The sequence below is a fragment of the Lates calcarifer genome, linkage group LG9 (assembly GCF_001640805.2).
Source record: "Lates calcarifer isolate ASB-BC8 linkage group LG9, TLL_Latcal_v3, whole genome shotgun sequence".
Taxonomy (NCBI): Eukaryota; Metazoa; Chordata; class Actinopteri; family Centropomidae; genus Lates; species Lates calcarifer.
In genome coordinates, this window is record NC_066841.1 from 17,507,122 (window position 1) to 17,534,310 (window position 27,189).

Consider the following 27,189-nt stretch of genomic DNA (forward strand, 5'->3'; position numbering starts at 1 on the left):
TTTTAAATACATTTTGCTGTGGTTTTAGTTGCACTTTATTTTTGCTACTTTTATGTAAATGAGGAAATTAAATATTTCTTCCGTCACTGCCCATAAATTCCTTGAAGACAGAAACGTTGCAGACTGAGCCTCTAAACACTGAGATGAATTAAATCATTTGAAAGTGGACATTTGGAAAGCGTAGTCCAGTTTAACTGAGATAATGCCAACTTAATTGGCAATAGGACACCAATCAGAGGCCATATGCTCATAGGCTGAGGATAGACATTAATTAGTAAAAAGGTAATTTTCCAGACAACGCCACTGGCAAGAGCTCCAAGGCAATGGTGTCGATTTCATTGTTATCCAGAAAACACGCCTGGGTGTTGCTGAAAATGTAAAGAAGAAAAAAGAGAAGAGAAAAAGGGAGAGGGAAAAAAAGGGGGAGAGAGGTAATTGAAAGACATTTTCTTTCATCTGGTGATTACAGGCGCGCGCTCAAACACCGGCGCGTGCGCACATGCGCACACACACAGACACACACACACCTTTGTAAAATCTCAACAGGTCCACGGGGGTTTGGACAAGACCCTTCTCTCTCTCCTCCTCCTCCTCTCACGCTTTTCCTATCTCTCCTTCCTAAAACCCAAAAGCTGTTGGCTCGCGCGCGTTCTGTCTAATTATTCCACACTCGCGCAGCAGAGTGCCGACTGCTGAAACCTCCGCACCACTTTCCAACCTCTTCTCTCCGCACTGCGATTCCGCGAGGTGACGGCTCTCCTTGCGGAAACTAACTCTCCCAGAACACCTGAACAAGAGCGTTTCGTCAGGGCACGGAAACGTGTTTTAAGGAGCCTCAAGCAAACGACAAATGCTCGAGACCCGCGTCCGGTGCCCCCAGACCCGATGGGGAGGGAGACGAGCAGAGCAGTAATGGGACAGTTTTCGGGAGGATGCTACCTGAGTTTTGCCATCCTCGTGCTTCTCGGTTCGCAAGTACCGGCCACGTTAGCGAGAGGTAAGCACAGCATGGGTACTCTCTGTGACTAGCGGGTTGTTTTTTTTTCCCCCACTGGGTCATCGAGAATAAACTCGAGAAAAAAGGGATCGTGCTTCGACAGTGTATGTGGCTGTGTATTTTTTAGTTGTTTTTGGTTCTGAAAAGTGATATTGCAACGGGTGTGAACAGTTTGCGTTTGCGTATGTGTGAAAAAGTAAGACATCTTTCAGCTTGCATTTGAAATATGCCAAGTTTTTATTTGTAATGCGCCACGCGCTGGCTGAGTTGCGTTTGAGTGCTGTAATTTGTTTTCTTTGAACGCTTTAAAACGCTTATCATCAATTCAGATTTACTTCGAGCATCAGCTCTGCTCTGATATCACCTATACTCCTAGATAAACCCTCTGCTGTGTTGTCATTGTTTTAGCTGTAAAGGAAGGAGAGAGGATATTATTCCGTTTCTTAACCATAGACCACTGTTCCAGCAATGCTCATCAATTCAAATTAAGTTTTATATTCTGTCACCTTTATTGTCACCTACTGAATCTATTACACTTGGACAATTACCAGCAAGCAATTGATTACAATAATTGTTTCACTGACAAATTGTCCTTTTGACTAAATGTCAGTAAAACTGTAAAAGCTGGTGCCGTCCCTGTCTGTCCCATTTTGCTCACTCCTGTGGTCTAAGCTGTTGTTTCACACAGATTAAAGTACACGTTCAAGCTTGGCGAGAAATGGACATGATTGCTTGAGAGCTTTGCTCACTAGTGCAACTTTGATTGGATGTTTTTTTTGTAATGGTTGCTTTGATAGTTGTGGATGTGTTTTTATTTTGATTTCTCAGCCATGCAGAAATTCGATAGTAACCAAAGGCTAGCAGTTGATCCTATGGGTATACGGGTTGGGTTGTTCTATAGAGGATACCCCACTACCAGTTTTCATCAAAACGTGACTGTGCTGTAAAAACCCAGTGTCTTTCAGTTACATCACAGTTTGTGTAAGCCTGAGAGAATACTGAGATGATCTGCACTGTTCTGTCTGAAAATGTTTCCATTTGGTCAGGGATTTTTTCTTTTGTTTTTCCTCTGGTGAATCTGTCCTGACCTATTGACATCCATTTAGCTCACATGGCAGTGTAACAAAGATGCATTTGCAATTCAATTAGTTAAGTAGCCCCAAGGTTTTCATTTTTTGCATCCCAAGTTTAGAAATTAGCTTCAACTTGGAAATTTGCATAGCATAAATATTAGATTAAGCATACGTATCTTCAGGGCAACTTTGACATGTAGGGATCAAGAGGGTTTTTGTCATTCTTTTAAAGTTAGTCTGAAAGGCGTTGAATATAACCTTTCAAAACTGGCTGTACATTGTATGTATGCAACCAGCATTTCCACAGTGGCTGCATTTTCATGTGAAATGTTGCATGGTATTGAAAGGATTGACCTATGCTTGGCAGAAAAAAACAGTAATGTGGGTGCATGAAAGTAAAATGTGCCTGTGCGTACATGATGTAGTTTTCATAAGCTGCACATTGTAATACATCTGCCAGGTTTTAAATTGGTGCAATAATATGGGTGTTAGCCGTCAAATACTTTGACTGTACTTTACTTGACTAAATAGTGCTAAACCTGCAGGCAAAGCATAGTTGTAGATGGTTGAAATAAAAAATTTGATCTCTCACCACATGTATGCATAACCTGCCCTGCACATGGTAATTTATATGTCAGTTAGAGACTAAATTGCAATTCTGGGATTCCAAATTTATTCTTCTTTATGTCTTGCAAGGAGGGCACTCACCCCGCATCTGCAAGCACACTGTTTAAAGCTTTGCGCACTGAGGGAGTGGAGAGAGCATGTAGCAAGTGACGATAACAAACTTACCCCAAAGGAGAAGAATCAGTGCCTGCAGGTGGATTCAGGGAGGAGATGGGGGTGCTGAAATGTTGAGCAGCAGCAGTGAGTATAACAGAGGTGTTTGCAGTGAAACCAGCAAAGCAGCAGTAGTAACAGACAGAGTGAGCATGTGAATAACAGCCTGGATATGTTCATATGTCAGTAGTATGTGTCAAATGTGACTGTAGCTCTTCTCCATGTGTTTCCTCATGACTGTAAATGAATGTTTTTGTGGAGCTAGCCAGAGTAAAAATATAACAAAATATATTAAGCATTCCAGTGTTCCAGAATGCTTAATATTAGAGCTACAATGAATGATTATTTTCAATTAATCTGTAGTTTATTTCCTCGATTTGCTAAATTGATCATTCTGTAAAGCAAATCTTCACAATTTTGAAAATGGACCGAGGGAATGTTTGGGTTTTTTTGCTTGAAATATTACTTTAACAATCGATCGATTGTCAAAATTATTTGTTGATTAATTATCTGATCATTTCAGCTCTAAATTTGAGTCAGTCTCACATCAACCATCCCGCTGCTGTTAATACTCACAAGGATGGCAAATGTGTATTAATCTGTGGTTCAAAATATTCATCTATGAATACAGTTTTTGCTCTTTTTTTTGGGTAATGTTTGCTAAAAACAACACCACCTAACTATTTAAGTGAGTTACTCTGCCTTTTTTAAAAACATAACTATATATTTGTGACCTATTTTTAAAGATTTACATCCTCAGTGGCCTGCCACAGACAAGGAAGGGAAATTGGAAATTATTGAGAGAAAGAATAACATGTTGATTTTGTTTTTTTTGTTTTTTTATTATTATTATGGGTTTGTCAACAATAAGAAAAATATAGAATAATACCAACCATATACTTTAAGATTAATTAAGATTGCATGCTTGAGTGGCTTAAATTAACTGGATAGCCTGCTTAATATAAAACATCAGTTAGGTCCCTAATGGACTTCATGAGGTTATCAGGGTGAAATCAATAAATGTACCCCTGCTGTGACACTGACATGACAACAGTGTTAAGACATGTAACTGTTCAGCCTGAAGCAAGCCACCACTCTCTGTCCAAATGCAAAGAGGCAGCAGCCTGTCATGCTGCGTGACAGATGCCAGATTGACCTTAGATCGTCATACAGAGGGTTAGGTAGGATAACTGCCACTCTAGGCTTACTTCAACCAAAATGCCATACATAGAAAACCATGCTAGTACCAACAGGAGAGCAACAGTGTAAGATGCTAGAACAATGCACAGCTTCAGTTAATTTTAGCAACATACATATTCTTTCAGTGTAATAAAATTTGACATGCTCTTAGTGGCTGCGGCTTGGAGCTGCAGCCCATGTAGCCCATTGTACCTCCTGCTGCTATAAATGCATCCTGGTTTGAGCATGGCGTAAGTGAAAAAACTCGAGAAACAGAGAGGGGGGATAAAGGGCAATGGAGTCATCACTGCCATGTTTTATTTATCCCCAAAAAATCACTGCCAGACTCCTTCTTAAGCTTAAGCTTTGATTTAACTGACATTTCACATGAGCTGAATTCACGAGCATAGTTGGACTGGTTTCCACAGTTGTTTCTGTTCTATGGGGGACTACATGATGGTCATATTTCCCAGTTTCACTCGTACATTATTCAAAGGGAACCCATTTCTCTATCCAACCCACAAGCCCCCCTCTCACATCAGTTCGTCTTCACATTCAAAGGGAACTAAGCTCACCAGCAGTCAAACAAGGGTTGGAAATATTCTCTACGTTGACAGCAGAAAGCTATAAAATTCAAATATGGGAAAATGATGGGAAATGATTTTCAAAGCAAATAAATTTTGCTGGGAAGTAAATATACACACACTCATTACACTGATAAAGTGTGATGAGAGTCTGGGTTGGACAGAGCTACAGTAGTAATCAAATAGCTATTGTTTTTGTCTATGGGATATTGAGACTTTGGTATCTGGTCAATAAATAAGCTTTTGTACATGATATTCCCCAGAGAGGAGGGATTGATTGGAAGAGAATCCTTTTGCTTGCTCCAATGAAGAACAATGCTTTCATTATAAATCTGTTGATGTAACGTCATATTTCTGCTCAATACCATTGTGGTTATGTATACATTCATGGAGGTCTTCTCTTCACTTTGCAGACAAGTTTCATGGTATTGTTGAATTCAGTGTTATTGGAAGCAGTCATTTATGGCATTATATTGTTTAGAGTCCAAATATATGAGGCATGTTCCCATTAAGTTTTTTTTGCCCTGATCCAGATCCTTTTATATTGTGGAATCTGCAGAATCCCGTCTGATACTTATGACACTGCTGCCCAGTGCACACTCAAGCTGCAACCCGAAAATGAAATAAGACGGAAACTTAATTCATCCCGAACTCCAACTCTGTTTAAGTTGTTGGAACTACAAAAACACCCAGTCCACTTGTCATTCCACAGCAGTGGAGTTTGTTACCTCACCATTGATCTATGGCTGAGTACAAACACACACACAGCACACAAACCCAACAACAACCAAGTTACTCTGAGAATTAAAATTAATTAGTAACAGCTAATATTACGTGCTGCTCAAGACATTTGTCTTTTTTAGCAAGAGCTACACAGTCAATCAATTGTATTAAAAAATAAATGTGATATCAAGTCATTTCTGATGCATTTTAATTGGGACATCAGCTGCACCAAAAGCAAGTGATCATACCTTCTCTCTCAAAAAAGACAATTTGCATTACACCACATGATGCAGAGCAGCAGAAACTGGCAAGAAAAATAAACCCAGTGAGAGTGAGTGAGAGACACCAGTGAAATACAGTGTATTATTATCTTGTGCACAGAAAATGCACAGAAAAATACAAAGGTTGAGTAAGAAGAAAAGATGAGACTGAAGCTGATTGTTATATGTTCAGTGTCTGAGTCATGAAGCTGCTGCATTTAAGCTAAAAACAAGGGTGCAACAAACACTTATATTGAAAAAAATGGTGAGAGAGAATTGTGATCTCAGTTCTAAATAATAAAATTGTGATTCTCATTTTATCCAGAATCATGCAGATGGCAAATGCGGAGCTGCTACCTGAATGTTTTTCCCACTGCACTTTGTTAATAAGAGCAGTTAGCATTGAAGCTCTCCAAATCCTTGTGTTTTGCTAATTGGGGCAGCCAGACTCAGTCACTTGAACTAGTGTGCTGAAATGATTTATCCCATTTATGACACACACTAATTTACTACTCGCATTCAGTATGTTGCAAAATGCAAAAGAGCACAGTGGTGCAACCCAAGCAGGCAGATAGACAAAATACAGTTTGGTAAACTAAAGAAAGGATCAGCATTTAATCAGGTTTATATTAGCTGATACAGATCCATTAAAATATGCCCAGATTGGCCCCAGTTACGATTCATAGGGTTGCCTCAGGACATCTCAAGCATTTACATGCAGTTATATAATACATGGTGATTACACTTTAATCATTCAGCATCATTTATACATTTTCCATTTGTGCTGAATGTTTGCATGCATGCATGCATGCACTGTAATACTAGTAGTACTACATGTTCTATATGACCAAATGCTGAGAAAATGACAGGATGTGAAGTGTTGCCATTTCAGTCTCCTGCAGATTTGCCTTTCAGCCTTGTCTCCACAGCCTTGAAGCTTTCTGTTCGATAAGAGCTAGCATTGCTGTCATGTATTTTCTAATAACACTGAAAGGGAAGCCTTGGAGATAACTGCCCATCCACAATGCACCATTCAATGCCTCACTGGCTAACTCAAGGGCATTGCCACAAAGGCAAGACTCACACCATACACCATTCACTTCAATGCCAAACACTCCTACCTCTCCCTCCCTCTCTCTGTCTCTCATAGCTCCCAGTTTGTACCTATGGATAGCACTTTTGTTTCCTCTAAAGCGCTTTTATTTCATAAATACCACATCCTTTCATCCTTTCTTGTTGTTCACTCCTCCCTTGCAATTCCTTTCGGTGTAATTTAGTTTCAGTGGATTGTTGCTGTGACAAATGTTTTGGTTCTGGTATCATTTCTCAACTCACCTGACTGAAGCAGAAAGGAGAGCTGAGCTTGGAGAGGCAGAACAAGGGAGCGGGGAATGTTGGGAAGAAAAAGCAGAGTGAGAGCGAGAAAGACGAATAGGAGGGTTACAGTGCAGAATACTTAACTATCTCATGTTATCAGTAACTGCCACATTAGTTTGTCAGTAACAGCGAGCACCTGTCACTGCTCTCCCAGATGAATTAATTTCAAGAGTAATCAAAAGCAAATACATATTTAATGACTTTGGATTGAAGTAGGGGTTTATGTGTGTGTGCTCCAGTGTTTTCAACATGTGCATGTGAACATGTTCATGCAGCAGTTTTGGTTTCAAGTGAGACAATATGATGAAATTAAGCCAGAGAGAACACATTTAGACATCAGTATGAAGTATTTCGCCTTTTTATGCCTCTGTGTCAGTGACACCAGTGATCAGAGGCATTATGTTTTCAGTTTGTCTGTCCATCTGTGTGTGTGTGTGTGTGTGTGTGTTTTCATCTCTCCAGCCCATTCTTGTGAATGTGATGTCTCAGGAGCACCTTGAATGAATTCTTTTAAATTTTGCACAAATGTTCACTTTGATTAAGATGAACTATTTAGAATTTGGTGGTCATAGGTCAAAGTTCACTGTGACCTTACGTCTGTCCCGTTGTTGTGAATGTAGTAACACCTGGAAGGAGTTTCATTAAATCTGACACTAAAATCCACATCGACTCTTAAGTGAACTGATTAGAATGTGGTGGTCAAAGGTCAAGGTTGTGTTGACCTCACAAAATGTGTTTTTGGCCATAACTCAATAATTCATATGCTAATTATGACAAAATTTCACACAAATGTCTAATAGGATCAAACTATGAAGAACTATGATGAATATCTAAAGGGTCAAAGTTCAACACTGTGACATAGTACTGTTCTGGCCATTATTCAACACTGTAACTCAGGACCAGAGGAGGAGATTATGACCATAGGCCTTCACTACATATTAAATGAGTGTGGATGGACATGGATGTAAACTGCAATTTGACTGATTTGTGGAAGCATACAACCACAGGGCTGTAATGCTAGTTTTTATATTGTCTCTTTAAGGATCTGTCAGTGTACCAACCCCCACTATAGTACATGACAATACTGATGTGAAATGTATTGGAAACACATTAAAAATGACAGATGTAAGAGATCCATAGAGGTGAACAAGTAATTAATTTCCCTGTTAGGGTGCTCCAGAACCAATACATCCCTCATAGCGTGCACTTGCTGTCATGGCTGTAGATACAGTAGTCATCAACTGTGTTTGCTTTGACATTGTCCATCTCTAATAGTAGAAGATCAGTAAGGTGTGACAGTAAATGTTTGACTAATGGAAAGTGCATAAATTGAGTGTGTTATCACATGCACAAACTGTTTGTTTGAATGCTTGCACAAATTGTTGGTGTCTACAGTGAGATGAAAAGCAATCCCATTTCATGTGCTGGCTCTGGTTTTTGCTTTATCTTTGTCCTGTGTCTTTCTTATAATCACAGCATTATTGAAAGGTTTGTTAATGGTTTGGAAGCTGTTTTGGTGACTTATCCACATTTCTTATATCCAGAAATCATTTTCTGAATTCAAGTGAGGCTAGTTCTCCCTCTCCAGCTAGCAAAAAAAAAATTCAGATGACACCCCAAGCTATAGAAAAGGAATGTGCCTGGCTATATTTCATGCTGCCCTGTCTGTCCTCAATGGCCATTTGGTGCTTTTGTGAGTGTCAGAGATGCAGGATGGGATTTAAGAGTCCCTGTTGGGGTATGAAGCCGACATAATACCTCTCTGTAGTCATGTGTAACTGTATGTTGTAAAACCAACAAAGCTCTGTCATTCATAAAATAAAACAGAGAGTGGAATTCCATTGCCCTTTGAAGATGTCTTTTGTGTTTTTCAGAAGAAATCCTCAGTCCTGCAGACAAAGGGGGAAAATTCAGAAGCGCTGTCTTTTAGAAGTGCTGAGCTGAAACACATCAAATACACGGTTAAACTGAGAGATGGCAAAAATGACAATTCATACTTTTTACCACAGTGAACTCAGGGCAAACAGACTGTTATTAAAGACAAATGCATTTTCTTTGATCCAAATTTCATGAGTCCAAGATAACAGGAATTCAGAGTCAAAATCAAATGTGACATTGATAGAAGTGTCAAATAAAGCTATAAATTAACTGCAAATAATTGGTTTGTAATTTTTGCTAAGCTCCCAACATGGTCCATCAAAAGCCTCCCTCAAGAGACGACAGATTTTCATTAAAACCTGTGTAGGATTAAAATGAGATATTAGCAAAAAAAGACAGTGTAGCAGACAGGAGGATCTGATTTGAAAGAGATCTAACCCAGTTCAAAAATCTTAAAAACCTTAAGAAATTGCTTTTGTCCTCAGTAAGACATTTCACTGAGACATTTGTAGATGGAAAGCAGAAGAAAATGTTTGCAAGTCAGCAACACTGAATTCTCAGGGTCAAAAGTTTGTTGGTTTGTCATTGTGTTTGAAATAAAACAAACAAACACAGAGGTTAATGAAGCTGAAATAAGCTTGTGCGTGAATGTGAATAATTAATGCATGATAATGATTCACCTCATATTAATTGCGTCAGAACATGCACATGTTCTCAATCGCCACCATCAGAATATACGATGAATATATGAATATTTTCCACATATGATGTAGAATATATGATGTAGGTACTAAATGTGAAGTTTTCCCTTGGAGAGTGCTCTTGTGGGATTATTTTATTGGCTTAGGGTAGAGCAACATGCTTCTTCCTGACCAGAAAGAGGAACCTCCATAGGACAAGAGGCACATGTGTGTGGAGGAGCGGTTTAAAACCATTTTGTGATTCACTGCACCTATTCTCTCTAGCTGTTTACCTCTGCTGCCTCTTTTTGTTTTTATTTGGCAGTGAAAAGCAGGACTTATTTGAAAAAGGGCAAAGTCTTCAATAATCATAAGTTCAGAGTTCACTAAACAGCGCAGCTCATCTCTCAGCTTGACCGCTATATTGTCCCCTTTGCTTGCCTTCCTCCATCACCTTGTAGACCTCTTGCAGTCAACACAAGTCAGCTGTCCTTCTCTCCCTTGGCCATCAGTGTGTCTGTTTCAGCTCTTTTCCCTCTTGGCCTGCTCAGTGGTAAAATGTCACTCTTCAGTCAAGGCTTGCAGAGTTTCTCTGCTTTTTCTAATGCTCCAGCTCCACTTCACTGCAGCTCTCCCTCAGCCCTGAACACTCAGGGTTCACAACACTAGTGCTTTTGTTGTTCTTTTCATGTGTGAACCTGACTCATGCTTCCACCTTCTTGAAGTATGCTCAGCTCTCATTGTTTTCAGGGAAAGAATTCTGGCCGTTTATGCTGTTGATTGCTTAAGAAGCATCACTTTTTTTTTCATTTGCACCTATTCTCAATTACACATGGCTCTTGCCCACATTCTTCTGGGTGTATTCATCACTGCGTGACCTCTCGTGGTCTTTGCCTGCTGATTGGTCACATTTGTTCAATATGAATCTGAATGAGGAACTCAAAATTCTATTTGTGCTGGTGATTTACATTTAAATGAGAATGAATTAAGTATTTTAAAACCAAATGTGAGAAAATGTGGACACAAAAAAAAAAAAATATTTACATTCTTCCAGGCCTGTGTTGAATTCCTTCCCTCTTGCGTATTGACAGTGCTTAATGATTTGAACAGTTGAATTTAAATGTTTATCCATATGTGAGGTTGTGTGTTTTCTCCTGCTCTGTGAGCACTGCTTCAAGGTTATGCATGTGTGACTTTGATGAGGTTCCCCTTCAGTCAAGGGCTCCCCTTTGTCATTAAGACAGATAACATCTATTCTGTGCATTGGTGTGGCTACATTCATTTAAAGACTACTTTTGTTTCACCTCGCAGACAGCAGAATCAATAAATAGCTTTGCCTGTTTCTGCTTCATTTCATCTTAGCTGGTTTAGACCAACTCAACCCCAGGGCTATAGACAAAAACAGTACAGTATAAAGTCAGGGCTCTTGTGTACTGTACATGTATTATTTAGGAGTTAAATGGTTAATGCCGGAGCTTCCTTTTTGCTATTATCAACAGTTTCTCAGACACCAAAATCAACAATGAACTTATCCTAACAAGTATTTCTGTATAGCTTCTGACTGAATAGCTCACTATATGCCTCCAGGCTGTAACGCACATTGGTTGATATGTTTATTACAGTCAAGACAGAAAATGTAATTTATTCTTAAGCAACTCCATGGCATACCTTCATGTCATGCTGATGTCCCTCATTCCATGTATAAAGTGCTCTGTGCATTGGACAAGCTGAGAGGAGTAAATGTAACTGGTCCAATATGTCCAGAGACTTAAGTGAGATACATGTATAAGGAATCTCATTTGACTGACGTGTTTCTAAATATTAATCCAGAGGGGAAGATTATGGGTAAAACAGATTACTGGAAAAACAAGTTTTACCTGTCATGTCCACATTGAACCCAGCGATATAGGTACTTGAATAAAGTGCCAGACTCTTCAGTAAACCTTTATACTGATTTGATCTCTTGCAACGGCTTCACTTTGCTGTCAAAACTCACAGTAGGAATAGATGTGAACCGCTGCATGTAAGACGGTAAGATACAGTATTTCTGCTGGATGACTGTCGCAATTGTCAGCCTGTCGCGGCCTCAAACCAGAGCATACACATGTACTGACAAGAGCCATATTCAAAGCACTGAATTGTAGAAGCATCTGAAATTGAAATGTCAGGTTGAAATGAACATGCCTTGAATTAGAATGTGGAAATAGAAAAGACTAGCTATTGTGCAGCAGCATCTCATGTTGGCATTTTTTGTCTGAGTTGTGTTTACTGACTGTGTCCAATACTTTGATACTAGATTTGGTTGGAGTGAAAAGCCTTGTTTTTTTTTTTTTTCAGCAGAAAATGGTCAAGCTTTTCTTATGTGGAGTATCATAATGAGACTGCAGCAACGGTTTCATTCTCCCACTCTAATCAGTTATCCTGAGATCTACTAATGTCTAGGTATCCTTCTCTTTTTCCTGTGTATGTGTGTGTTGTATAGCTGTAATCCAAAACAAGGCCTGATAAAATGAGAGGATAAAACCCAATTACCCAGTAGGCAGTCCTGAGTCATCTCCCATTTGTTCCAGCCATTTTCTCCTCTGTCTACTCCCCATTATCTCGACTTGTATGGTTTACTCAAAGACCACCCCAGCTGATTGTAATCTGTAGGTGAAAAGAAATGAAGATAAAAAAAAAATGTGAAGAAGAAACTGAAGTGATAGAGTGAACTAATCGATGCCAAGCGGCTTGCACACAGGGATTCTCTTTTCTCTTCGGTATAATCTTCCAATGTGATTGTGAGGTTTGTGTGCTCCAGGCTTCTGAGGGGACCAATTAAGGAACGGCAGGGCAGGAGCCTGAACTGCTGGCTCTCCTAATAGCCTACAGGCTGGAGTGGTCCTGATCCATAGTCAGTCGATAAGGCAGGCCTCCCCAGTCTCAACCAATGAATGCCAACAATCAAACTTGAAATGGCCTTGCATGTTCACAACTTTTTGTTTTTACTTTCACAATAGAGTATCATGTTTTGCACAGTACAACATACAACTGATGTGATGATTAAAGCAGCAAGCAGCAGTTATTAAGTCTGTTGGGCTCCAAGTCTAAGCGGTTAAGCAGTAATCATGTACAGACAACAAAGCCTATCAGTCACTTGACATGGCCAAATAATGTATATTCCTCATGATCCCTGGCTTTCAGAGCTGGAAGTGCTGTCGCTGTAACAAACCTAAATATTACAGTAAATCTACAGTAAATTCAAAGGATATTGGAGGTGGGCACTGGTTTTTAATGACTCCCAAGTCTTTTTAACTGATCTTAAGTCTGGCATTACTCTTGCTGGGCCTGATCCTGTCAGTTTAAGTCAAAGACTATCACTCAGTTAGCAGGAGATTGTCACCGAAGTTAGCAGTGTGTAGTGCATAAACAGGCATTTGGAGCATGGAGTGGGATTGACAGAGACACCATTTTCCATCAGTGTACCATCAAAATGATTTTGAAGTTATTTTAATGTAAAAAAGTAGCATAATTTTGCTTTGATGCTGAACAAACTTATTTCATTCCAAGGCAACTAAGTGTAAGACAGGCCTCAGCAGGCTCCTAACCTTTGCAAAAGGATACAGAATTTGTGCCATAAGTACACTGTGAATGTGTGTTCATTTTTCTTTGTTGGATTTGGTCTGTATGTCCTTGTTGTCCATTGAATATAGTGTTTTAGCCCTCGTGCACCGAGGGAATATACCGCTGACATCTGGCTCCCTCTCTGCTGACCTACAAGGTGTATGATAACCTACAGGAACAGCAGGTTTGTTTTTCAAGGCTAGTGGAGAGCACTCCTGTCTCAAAGGGATTCGGTTCACTTTTACATCTTAGCATTTCCCCAAGATGGGGTAGAGTCAGATGTAATGTGACTGCTTAAATATAATCAATAGCCATAGACATCATTTACCAAGTCCTTCAAACACACTGATCTTTGAATTACTGATCTACGTACAGTATGTTCCTTTGGTGGATGTGCTGTACTACTTACATGTATAGGCTTTGGTAACTACATTATAATTTGCCAGATGGCTGCTGGAAAAGAGTGGTTGTTGATCCTCCTTCTCACCAATTTCAGAATTTCTATCACTGCTTCTCAGTGATGTATGATTGCTTTTCAGTGACTCAGAACAAGAACTGACTGGCTTAGGGCACTCATTCCTCCTTCCCTTACCACTCTCTAATACAGAGAAGAGTACAGAGGAAAAGGTTATCTTTAATAATGGAAAAACAACTGTTGACATTGAAGACTTTTGTTTTTCAATTTTTTTTTTTTGTCAATTGAAGGAACATTCTTGTTATGCCTGGTGAAGCCTGAGGTGATATTACTCTACTGGTCTTTCGTTTCAACATTATGTTAAATTTCAAAAACAATATCTCAAATTGTAGTGAGATTTGCCTTACACTGTTAATTTCAGAACAGGCTGTTTTTACCAGCATCCTTTTGAGTTAATGACTTTTACAGATGAATATAGATAAATTAAATTGTTTTATTTTTATATCATCATTTTTACTAGTACTTTTCCTCTGGTAAGCCAACTTCCACTGAAATTTAATTTATGGATAAGGTGTTGTGATCATGCCAACTAGTATGCCACCTAAGACAAAACAGCATTTTTTCCATTGGCTCCATGGCTATCATCAGTGTCAAATCTTTTCCCACATTGTCATTTGCTGCTTGTCCATATAATATGAAGAAGCTCTGGTTTCATTGTGCTTGTGTGAAGCACTGCTTTGACTATCTTTGACTGTCTGGTTTCCATAAGCCTTTTCTTTTTCTTTCCATGGGCACATTTTTACATGTCCATTCTTCTTTCCACTGTGTCATTTCATTACAGCAGCCCATTAGCTCCTTCTGGGAAATACTGCCTCTATTACTATGCAGTTTTGATAACTGGCAGGAGAAGCTCTCTACCTTACTCTAACCTGTACTGAGATTGTGACAACCAGCTCCTTTGTGAGATCCCATGCAAGTCTGAAAGAGGGAGTGACAGAAATGCACATTTTACAAGGCTACCTTCTTCTTAGTGTTAATGCAGTGCAGAATAAAAATATAAAGTACTGCAGTGCACAGGCATTCTCCCTTTTATGCCTTTTTAACTTAATTATTGAAGCATGATAAATTGCTGTGCTAAATGCCGTGGATATCTGCAGTTGTCTGTATGCCTATACTACTTTTAGATTCATTTATATCTGTGTGCCTCGGATTCTGCATGTGTGAATGTGTGTGTGTGTGTAAGTAAATGTGATTTGTTGATTGTCTTAAGTGTACTCTATGGAGGCCTAGAGATCTCACGAGACCTAATTGTGGTAGTAGGTGCTATTGATTTTTCTGCATCTGTTCGTTATTGTCTTTCCATCCTACATCTCCTCTGATTCATCATAATTTATGTCTCTAGCCTTCGTTTATGGCACGGCACAGTGGTTAGCACTATCACCTCACAGCAAGAAGGTGGGTGTGAATGTGAGCATGAATGGTTGTCTGTGTCCGTGATAGACTGGCGACCTGTCCAGGGTGTACCCCATCTCTCACCCAGTGTCAGCTGGGATCAGCTCCAGCTCCCCCTGCGACCCTCAAGGATAAGCAGGTATAGCTATGGATCAATGGACCTTCATTCTTCTCTCTGAAATAGTTTCACATGTAAAAAAATAAAAATAAATAGCTTTTTGATCCTCTCTCACCGTATGGTACACTGCTACAGAACAATTTACCAGCATCGAGCAGATGTAAGCTGCAGCAAATATTAATATTCGTCTGGCATGTCTGCACCTGTGCAATGGTAATTTTTCTGAGTCAGCAAGTTTTTATAGTGTATGTAGAAAGTGAGCACATGCAATATTCAAGTGGACACCAGATTATTTATTCCTCTTCATTCCATACATCTTTTGACTCTTCATCCTTCTTTTCTCCATTTGCTGTCTTTGTCTTTCTCTCAGCTACTTATGACATTATGTTGCTTACCTGTGCCGCAATGGTGCATTAGCATTCTTTGTACTGTATTTGTCAACACCATCTTTCTTAGTTACCTGATGCTATTAGTATTGAAAGTCAGAAATACTGCTACTCATAAATACCTGCTGAGATGGGTTGGAATCAGAAGCCTTCATAACTGAAGTATAAAGTAGACTGCGCCTTCAGAAACAACCTACATCACTGCCACAAATTACACTGATCTGATCTACCACTCCACTGAGAAGACTATGGCTGTGTTAGTCCAAATAAATATCATATTTCATCTGCCTTTGCTATTAAGAGAGAATTGTCATCATTCTCATGAGTGAGGCTGCTTGTCAGGTAGAGGTAAACATAGTTTGTGTCAGGAATTTCTACAAATGACCAATGCTGTCATTCTTCGTGAAGAATAGTTGGCAGTTATGTCAAAATATTTTCAATGAAATAGGCCTATAGTAGCCTAACAACAGACAAGTTAGCCAATCTGATAACAAGTAAAGGAAAGCTGCCCTCTAAGCTGATGAGCTTCAACTTGAGATGGTGGCAGGCAGCTCATCACAAGTTGAGTCAGGTGATGCACAGAAGTGCAAAACTCTGTGAAGGTCTTTATTGGGCAGGTGTGACACGAAATAGGTTTAAACTACAGCAAATGAGACAAACACACTTAACATACACAGAGAGATCACTATCACCATGAAAAGACTGTGGTATACACATACAGGGCTTTTATGTTGTGCATTCTGACTTATTCTCGTGGTTTATTGGCACACTTAAAGTGGAACAAAGCCATTGTTAATGCCATCAGTTTCACCTGTGCTTTTCCTTCTGTGTCAGTGCTGTAAAAAATGTCTATTCAAAGCCACAAGGTTTAACAGGTATAGACTAGTAGAGTCAAGAATAACTTGTCTATTTATATGCATTTTTACAAGACTTAGAGTAGAAATTAATATTCGTTGGACAGAATTGTACGAGAGGAACATTACACATAGGGAGACAGAATGTGATCAAACCTTGTGACCATCAGTGTCGTAATAGGTCTGACATTGCCTTGTATTGCTTGCTCCTCTTCTCATTCCATTTATCCATGATGGCTTTCAGAAAACTGCTAATGATTGCACTACAGCATGCGACGATGTGAGAAATCAGAGAATACAAGCAGAATACAAACCTTTCACACATAACAAATTCAGATAATTTTAACCCTCCGCTCAAAAATATGTTTTATTTTGATGCTAGAAGGCTGTTTTCACACTAGAGGGGCGTTTTCACATTCATATGCTGCTAACCTTAAATTATGGTTTAAGATGTATGAGCATGATTTTTGCATGTCTAAAAATATGTTGGGCAGTGAAATATTAATTGGAGCATTTGGTCAGACCTGTAATTGGTCTATTGTCTTTACTTCAAATCTGGGTATCCAGCTTATTAAAAAAAAATGCACCACTGTATTTGGTCTTAGCTCACTGTGTTCACCTGTGATGTGCTGTAAGCTTTCCACAAAACAGCAGACTTATCAAGTGCATCATAAAAATGTAATTCAAACAATACAAGAACACATATCATAGAGTGATCATTAGTAAATATATAATAAAATATCTATTGTTGTGTCTTTCACAAACTGCCAAAGCTGTTATCAAGTCATCATTTATGTTAGTACAATAAAACAGTAAATAACACTTTGCTGTTTTATTTAGCACTGAGAAAATTATGTATCACCTCATAAATTAGAGACAATTTGCCTGAAACAGCCTTGTTCTCTCTGCATCTTCCTTGAGCTCTCTGCAGCTTATGCAGATGTTGTTAAAGACAGGTGGCAATAGTGGATGTGAAACTGCAGACCTGTTGTCATCTTTCAAACCTGACTGAGTGCGAGAATCAAACAGCGAAACAGGTGGCTCTGTTGCTAAACCAGCTGAATCATTCCTTATTTAACCTCGTCAATTGACAGTGCTTATGCATTATGGGAGGGTGGAATCGATTACGAGCAGCATAGAGCAGAGGCAAGGCAGTCATTAGGTATTCTTTTTCATCACTGGCCACACCTCCTTTGGCATTGCATATGTTTTGACAGTTTTATCAGAAATGAAGGAGCTACTCTGTTAGCAGAATTAACAGGGTGCTTTGTCAGACTCCAGTATCGTAGTGTCTGCCTCCTCTCAGTGGACTGAGAGCAAGTCATCAAGTAACTCCGGTTACACAAAAAAGAGAGCTGTTTCATCACCTCATTTACATCTGTGTCAATAATATGTCATTTTTTAGCATCTGTATATAACTTGAATCTATTTGACGCTGTTGGTCTTACATCTCTGGTTCTCACAGTCAGCACAAGAGTTACGAGTTGCGTTCCAGTCTGCCTGATGGTAGCAGTGTTTTGCCAGGTTTGACAGTCAAGGTACCCGTGCTCTCAGACAGACAACATCTGTGGATGCAGTTAGTGGTGTGCATTAGCTAAGGCCCAGCGCCAAAGTTCTACAACCATTCAACAAGAAGTAGTGACAGAGTACACTGGTCCCTAAAGAGTAACCACAGCGGGACAGGGAAGGGAACAGCACTGATGGTGGTTGAAGTTTTGTACTTGGGAAAGTGGAATTATATTTAATTAATTGGCAAAACGTGTTCTGGCTGACATCCCTGTTGTTCTCTCTTATGGGTCAAAGATAATGATGCACACTCTCTCACACTCCTGTGAGTGTCAGGACTTAAATCATACTGGGCCCGGCTGTAAATAAAAGAGCTGATGGGACAAACACTGTTTTTTTCACAATTTGATATGTGGAAAACAGGAAGAGGAGTCATGCACATAGAATAAGAGTACAGGCAATTAAGTAAGAAAGTGACAATGAGTTACAGGCTCACAGTCAATCTATTAGAAAAGCAGCATCAGAAATCAAAATACTGCTAGGAGCCTATATTAGCAATAACTAAAAAGGATGAACAAGTGTGCAAGCAGGTGGCAGAACATGGGCGACGAGTGGGCAGGTGAAGAATGACAGGGTCTTGGTGCCCCTGGGGGGACAGTGCAGATGTCAATGGGACACACTAGCATACACTGCTCTATCTGATGATGTACTGCAGGTTATCTTGTCATTACTTTTGTACTTCATCCTAAATATGACAGTTTAGTTGAACTCCCTAATATGTTATTTGCAACTATATTAAAAATATATTTAAGATGGAGGAGGACCTCAAGGAAATTCACCTAATTTCCAAAATTAATATAATTTTATATTACTTCCAAAGCCTAATCAGTACACAAGAGAATTTATGATGAATGTCTATTTCTGTTAGTACTCTAATATACCCATATCCCAAAGCTGTACTTTGTATAATTGATAAATGATCTTTGATTAGATTTTCTTTTAGAGTTAATGCTATATTGCATTAGTGATTTAATTTAGGAAGTATACTTCCAATTCTATGTTTTAAACAGAGAACAGAAATGTAAGAGTAAAAGCATTGACAAGATTACTAAACAGCATGCCTCAGTGCTCACTTTATTTTATGCTTATTCTGTCAGAGCCAGTCCTAGTTAGATCAGATGTAATTTTCCAAACATGCTGTATGTGAATTTTAAATTCACATAAATGCATGCCTAAAATCTTTGATCCCCCCTGCTCTATTTTCTTCTCCCTCCCTCTACTCTGCAGGTAGTGGAGCATTAACCTTTAGCCAGTGCTTATAAAATGAGGGTTGGGGCAGTGGGAGTCTGGTACCCTTACAGTACACCCCCAGTCTCCAACATCTCTGCTTGTTGCCCTGGTAAACCTCCTCATTCAGGAAAAAAACGAGGGTTCTGTAATGGTGGCTGGCTTTGATCAAGAGCTCTCACCCCTCTGTAGCTCTTGATCACAAACACAAAGGCAAAAAACTTTGAACACACCAGAGGAAGTGAAATCTGGATGCTGTGTTAAAGATCAGGGGTTTGAGTAAAGGCTTGCTGTCTGGACCTTAAACATGGTGAACGCAAACATTTAGTATACATTGTATAATCCCATTTTAAGATAATGAATTGCTTAGAAAAATAAATACTTCTAGTCTTGTCCAGACTTATTTCCCCTTTCTCCTCAGATGATTTAATTAAGTGAGAAAATTAAGTTCTATTAGACTGAATTCAGGCCATAATCCTCAAACTACGGTAGCTTGGGATATGGAAGGTGTCATGCCTTCGTGATTTTAAGCCTGAGGCTGCTGAAAGTGATGTATGCAGTGGGCCATTGTCTCTCTGTCTACTGTATGTTTGGTATATAAGAGACACTTAAATGCTGAACTAAGAATTGACCAATCTGATGAAAGTTCTTTCTAATTTTCCTCCCAAATTTAGACACTTGAAAGTCATGGGCACACACATAATGTTGCCCTGCAGACAGCATCAGGCATCAGATCACAACACAACACAAGGTCACACATCCTGACCTGAGGGCACACTATCACTTTCAACTTATATATAACTCAAATACATTTAAAGTACATGGTTTGTACCCTAGTTGTGTCTTTTTCACAAGTTTCATCTGTGCTTGCCTTGCTTTGTAGTATAGAGAATGTGCTAAAACTGTTGCATCATCTCAGTCCTTGGGCATGCAGATGGAGAGCAAAGGCAAAAATGGAAGTGATAGAAAGAGCAAAACAGGGAGTTGTTCTTGTTAAGAGTAAGTCATAGCTGTGTAAATGTCTTGTGGCTGCATTGCAGTATGGTCTATTGAGCCACAGCTGGTGGAGAAAGTGATATCTAACCACCTTATCTAATGCATTTCTGGTTTCTTCGTGATTGCGCATACACTGGACCAAGCAATGCCTGATATAAAAAATTCAGCATCATGCTAAGAGGGAAAGTAATACCATTGCAGTGTGACTGTCTCAGTGGTTTCATATCAGTGTATTTTACTGGCCACAGGAGACCATATGCTATTTAATGAAAAGTAGCATGGTTCAGATTTAGGATAGTGTCCCATTGCTGGGTAATTGCCTCTGAAACCCTGATGAACCACCACAGAATTAAATGCAGCTATAAAGTCTCATTTGGAATAGAACTGAAGGAAAGTGGGATCATAACTATGTCACGGGTGGATGACAGCCCACTAATATTTTATCTGAGATAAAAGGGAAATGATGAAATTATGAATCTAGCTCATCAGCCATCTGCTCTCTCTTATTTCATTGTGGGCTTATGTTACGCTGTGACACACATTGGAAAGCTGATGGGTAGTGAGTGTGAGAGTTCAGTCTAACCTTTGGGGGAAAGGCTAAGAATAAACACTTCAATAAACCGTTTTTGATGGCTGGTAGCTGTTGCTACCTGGACATTCAGACAGTGCACCAGTGTGGAAAGGTCACTTGTCCCAAACATATGGATAATTGGGCCTAAAATACCACCTGGCATGTTTTCTCCCCACAAGGTGTACTGGATTCTGTCAACCTTTACAGACATCCTATTATGTCTTGTAGCCTATAGAAAGGCAATTATGTTCTGTCGATCCACATAACAATAGTTCAATTTGTGTCTGCCATTTTTTAGTTTAGTAAGTATTTTGAGCACTGGTAAGTGTGAGCCACTGAGCTTAACACTTTATACAAGGTTGTGACACTAGAAAAGACACAGAGGGATTACATCTTTATGGCCTTTATAGTTAGTGGGAAACGGCAAAATTTTGCTGGCATTTACCCCCTAAGACTAAACAGACATGCAAATTGCTCACCAGTAATGCTTATATAGCTGTTTTTCTTGTGCATATAATGAACTGGACATCTTTAAACTTAAACTCGAACTTGTATTTGGGTGTAAATGATTGATAGGAACAAGAATTTCTAGAATCGGTACAGTATAGAGCAAGAACGGTGTACACAGCAACTGCAAACAACTCTTGCAGTGTAATCGAATGGGCAATTGTCCAGGAAGTCGACTTAAGTGCTTGTTTTTGCCACTGAGATGTTCAGATTGTTATTATAAGTATATGACAACATTATGGATAGGGTATAGCAATGTTTCCATCTCCAGGAATCCTATCCCTAATATTGTCAGACATTTATGATAATAATCTGAGCCTGCCAGTGGCAACGAGCACTTTAGTGAATGTACTTTGATGCAGACAAATGCTTGGTTACAATGCAGTCGCCCTTTGTAGTTTCCATATATACCATTCATTTACATCCAAAAACACGCAAAAATAAGGCCCAGTTTCAAAAATACCAGTTATCCGTTAATGTACAGAATAAGACAGACTGGCAAATAAGAGAGAAATAGTTTTATCTCATGTAGCTTCTCATGAAAAACTATAGTAAAGAACCTTTAGAATATGAAATCCATCAGGTTTCTAAAACTTAACAGATATGTATTCAAGCAGCAAGAGACACAGCATGCCAAAATGTGATTATGTAGCGAAGAAATTAATGTCACTATGCTAAGGGATCATTTCATGATTGAGTGCTTCTGACAATTGGAAGTATGTTCTGTGTTTGTCATTGTTCTGACTGTGGTCAGCTCTAAGAAAACTTTCTGTACTTTCAGCACATTTACCTCAATATCAGGGTGTTACTGGGAGGCTCCTATGTTTGCAGAGTTAATGATTTCCTTTTGTCACAAGAGTGGGTCATCGATATGTGAGTCATAGCAGTTTCTAATGCACAGAAGTGGCCTTGGAAGTGCAGAAGTACTTCTTTTCCCTGAGTGCTCAGTTTCTTTGTCTTAAATAAACAATGGAGCACAATCTGATGGTGCCTTCTGATTAATGGACTGAGGCGTAACACAAAATATATAGTGGTTTAACCCAAAATACATTTGAAGCCCTCAGTCAACAAATTAAAATGTACTGTTTGTTTGACCACCAGCATCTAACTCTATACTGTGTCCTATACTATGATGTTTGGGGGTATACTGTTGAAATAAGTCCTATTTTTTGGTGTGTTAAAGGTGCACTTCATAAATAATTTTTATGGATCACAAATTAGATGAGTGCAGCTGGCATAAGTCAAAAATTGAATGACTGCATGGCTTTATATTGGTTCAATTTATCAAGATTTAGATATGTTTTTTTGCTTTTTTATCATCGTGTCTCACCAGCTGAATTCCCTAAGCACTATGTAGGAGTTTTTTATACCTTTTGTTTTAATTATTATCTTTAGATCCTCATCTACAACAAAGCTTTGCAGTTCCATTACTTTTGATGTTATTCACTTGTGTGGAGGTGGGAAAATGCTGTTCACTCAGAAATGCCAACGCCAAGGGGAGTTGTCAAGCTCTGATCTGCGTTAAGGGCATACATCGATCTGACCTGTGCTGAAAAGTCCCCCCGGACTAACCACACGCAACCCCGCTTCCCACTGCTAGCTGATGGGTGTGGGAGACCATGAGGTGCCCTCTTCAGCTCTCTCTCCGTTCTCCAGGTTTCCAACCACTGCTTGTCTTACTGTTGCAAGGATGAGTAAGGGCTCTGTCCTGGAGGCATTTCTCTCCTAGCCCTCTACACCTCTTTGCTTGTTCTCTCTGCCTGCTTCTCTCGAGTTGTTCTTTATTTAAAATCTCAAAGTGTCAAAGTTCTCAGCTCTCCTCCCTAGACCGGTTTGCACTTTGTCTTAATTTGAGCAGTGCTGTTTTCATCCTGCCGTTTGAGGAGCCGCAGAGAGCAAAGAGCAGCTTTGTAGATTTCGGAGCTGTACACCTACACCACAGAGCAACTAATTCTTCTTGTTTGAAGTCTTGTTTATTGGTTACAGTTGTTATAGGGACATGCAGAGAAAGGACAAGGGATGAAGTGTGATTGGTGTAGCTTTTCAAAGCTCTCTGTCAGCAGCCTTGCGGAAATAGAAAACTGGGGAATTGAAGTAGTTGCTTGATCACTTCAGTACCTGAATAAGTGGATTTTCACTTTTATTTATGTTCATTAATATTCTGGTTCTGTCAGTAGTCGTGTGGTATTTAAAACATGCCTGAATAAGAGTTTAATTATGTTTCTTATCATAAAGTTGAATACGATAAGGCCTGTAAAACTACGTTTCGGTGAGCTCAAGTAATAGATAGAGTGAGAGAAATCATAGTGAGTAACTGCACCACAGGCTCTGAATAGATCATAAATTTATTATTCCCACTAGACTCACAGGTAGGTTCCTGAAGATCATTTTACCTTTTTCTTTTCTTTTCTTTACCTCTTTCTTTAAGAAAATTACAGAGGCAAAAGCAGCGACTCATTTGTTTCTTTGTCCTAATTACATATTTGACAGTACTTGACTGTTTTACTGGAAATGCAAGAATAGGGTTAGAATGATTTATTGGAAATCAGTTAAATGCCATTAATAATTTGATGAAAAAAATGTTAACCTATAATACAGGAAAGTTCATGTGGTATAACAATCTGAAAATTCTCTGTGGGTTTGTTGAAGCACTGAGTTGCTTTGTGCTCAAGAAGATGATGTGCTCGAGGCAGGTGAGCACTGCCTTGCAGTTCTCACTGTGTCAATCTCCAGAGCCAACCATCCCGAGTAACAAATTGGTATGTGTGTGATATCTATATTCTTGTGTACGAGTAGAGAAAGCTGGGCTGTCAAGACCTGGCATGTAATGGTTGAGTGCTGTACAACTAGTCTAAACCATCAAAATCCCCACTGTTTTATTGTCGGCACCAGAGGTTGAGCACAGTAACCATCTTGTGGCTCAATAGGCCGTGTAGTTACCAGGCTTAACCCAAATAAGAATTTTCAGTCACCAAGATTTTTTACATTTCTTTTTGCAAATGCATTATCATTGATGTGTGTCCTCAATATATCTCACCTATGACTCACTGCCATTGCCTAGTTACAGCACAGTCCTGCACACATGCAGAGGAGCCTCCCCGCACTAAACAGCCCGCATGCAACTGTCAGGTTTCCCCTGCAAGACTTACGTTTTAGTGTCTTTGACCATTATTTGTGATATGAAAATACACAGTCAAAGAAATCAGAAGTGTATGTCCGGGTCCATGTATTTCAGTAATAAAGCTGTAGCACACAAGTTGGTGCGGAAATTGTTCGAGATATGCAACAGCAGAAATTGAGGCAAACTGCAGTTGCTGTTGAGCTCTTAGCTTTAAAATGTCATCTTGTCATATTGTTTTACATGTCTAATGTGGCATTAGAGTTTAAATGAAGAGATTTGTATAAAACTTGGGGGCAAGGGTTTCCAAGATTCCTGTTGAAAAATATGGAAATGTACTTTCTACAAATCACTCATGAAGCGAATTTCTATTGGCTGAATATATGTAGAGTATGAGTTTTGTAAGGGAGTAGTGGAGCTGAGCTGGAGTTGTGGAGCAACGCTCTACCATTATGTAACTATGCAACGTATGTTTAAAATCCTGATAATGACATTGTTTGCATGTAAAAAAATCTCTGTCTGGATAACAATTAACTCAACTTGAATCTAATTAATTCTCAGTCCTCCTCCTCACAGTGAGATATAATAAGGCTAGCCTGTATTTCATGATTTGTTTTTAGCGTCATTGTTCCATTTGTAATTTTTCATTGTGGAAACAGTTTGAGCTAAAATAGAAAACTGCCTCTGCGCTGAATGAGGCAATGGCAGAATATGAAGAGAGTTGACACGACTCACCATGGAAATGCTCGTTTCTTTCTGACCAGCAAGGGACCTAGTCAATCTACATCTCAGCCAGATTTAAAAGGAGGCCTTGTGATTTATTCACAATCTGATTGAGATTATCATTTAGCTGTCGAGCAGGGAGCAGGGCAGAAATTGAGGACATCTGCTGCAAAAAAAAAGCTGACAAAAAGAGGGAAATCAGTTGAATTCAGTGATTCATTCAGTGCACAACAGTAACCTCAATTAATTATTAGTATTAATATTATTAGTAGAAGAAGTGCTTTTCTCCTCCTCAGCTAGATTGTGGAACATTCAGTGCCCTAAACAGTACACCTCAGTACTGTACTCTTTACTGTTTTATTCTATTTTATGCACATTTTAGTATGATCAGCAGAAAATGCTTTTTTTCTGTATGAAAGTTAATACTGAAGTGTAACACTGTCTGGAAAATATTGATGGCTGTAGTCCAACAGTTCCGGCTTTAGACACAGCAGGTTTGCCCAGTGATTCAGCAACTCCTTCTTCAGCACTTCGACTGACGCCAGGATAGCCACAGTCAGATACTTAACTGTGGGTATTCCCCCTGTTATTTTGTTGCTTTTCTGGTAGATGAATTAGAATATGCTGTAATTACAGTCTATCAGAATAAGGGAAATGCCAAGTCTCAAAATGGAATGAAAATTCAATAACCCCGTTGTGCAACCATTAGTTCTGCTCCAAATAATCTCTTGGAGTTCACTTATGTGATTAATTACGACAACAAGAAAGTGTTCAGCCTTGGAAAACACTGGCCTGCAGTAATTATTTTGTGCTCACTCAACAAAAACTCAATCGGTCAAAAACTAATTTGGTAAAATCTGCTTATCTTTACTAGTTACACACAGTGAATGTGGCGCTGAAATCATCAACTGTATGTTCTTAGCAGGCCCGCGCAGAGTAACCATCTTGTTTTAAGTCTAATCAAGTGCTGATCATAGCAGACGCACTTAATGATGGAGAAATACAGCTTTCACTTCATATTTCACTAGTCTTGTCCATGTTAGCTGGGAGGGTTTCCAGTAAAACACAGAGTATGGTTTCTGCTAGCAGCACTTCTCTGCAAGTGCTCCATGAAATGCCAACAAGAATATCCCATCTTAAGTCATCAACCTGTTGAATGTAATTTTATTATAATATGTCACAGTTTTTCTTTAACGCAGTTAAGCTTGATTTCCTTGTGTTTCTTTCTTTTAGTTCATTGATTCTCAGATATTTCTCTCCTATGGTATTGTGAATACAATTTTCTGTCCAGTTTATTTGCTGTCACAGTTTTCATAGACTTAAAAAACTAAAACTATAGTGTTCTGACTGTTCTGCAAGTATTGAAATTAGACCAAAAAAAAAACCTTGTGTTCAAGCTGTCAGCCACATCGTAAATGTCAAGCCAGTTATCTTGTCGTCGCGTCATATCACATTAGCCCTCCCTGCTCTTGACCCTAGAGGTCCAACCATTCCTCAGACACAGTAAAACATCACCAACTTTATATCACTTGATGAAGATGTGGTTTTGGCATTATGTGCACGCCTCCTGTCTTGTTATCACCATGCTTGTGGGAGCGTCATGGCCTTTCATCATCACGACCACCCACTCTTCCATCTACCAGTCTGACTCTGACATGTATCAGCACAAAACCTGCTTTTAAATAAATTCACTCGCCCACATTGGTCGCACCTCTGAACCAGTGCAGATGTTATCCCAATACCCACTGCACTGCAGCATTTCAAGTGATGCAAAGTTTTATAAATTGATTCATTTGCTTTGGCTTTTGTATTTTGAGAAACTTCTTAATGTCAAGCAATTAAATTGTGCCTCAGTTTCTAACAGGAGTAAGCCATGCTATCAGCTTTGTGAGGTTATGCTTAGGCACATATGTTTATATTTATATGTGGTTACTGTTAAACTGTACATAATATTAATCAAGTTCATCATCTTAGGTCCTCTTTACACAGCACCTGCTTTTCCTTTGAGTTCTGTGTTCATACAACAATATTGTCAAAACAATCTTTGTGCGCACTGATCTGCAAAAGCGGCAAAGAGATGGCGATGTATCTCGATGAGTCTGCAGCACAAACACAGCTCGCA

The 27,189-nt window shown here is 39.2% G+C and overlaps 1 protein-coding gene across 1 annotated transcript in view; it reads left to right on the plus strand.

The window, feature by feature from the left end:
- The first annotated feature begins 512 nt into the window (after positions 1-512).
- LOC108895452 (netrin receptor UNC5D-like) overlaps positions 513-27,189 on the plus strand; it is a 154,252-nt gene continuing 127,575 nt past the window's right edge. Inside the window, 1 exon segment of the mRNA XM_018694286.1 lies at positions 513-997. Within this exon segment, the coding sequence (XP_018549802.1) occupies positions 886-997 (112 nt within the window). The 5' untranslated portion in view covers positions 513-885.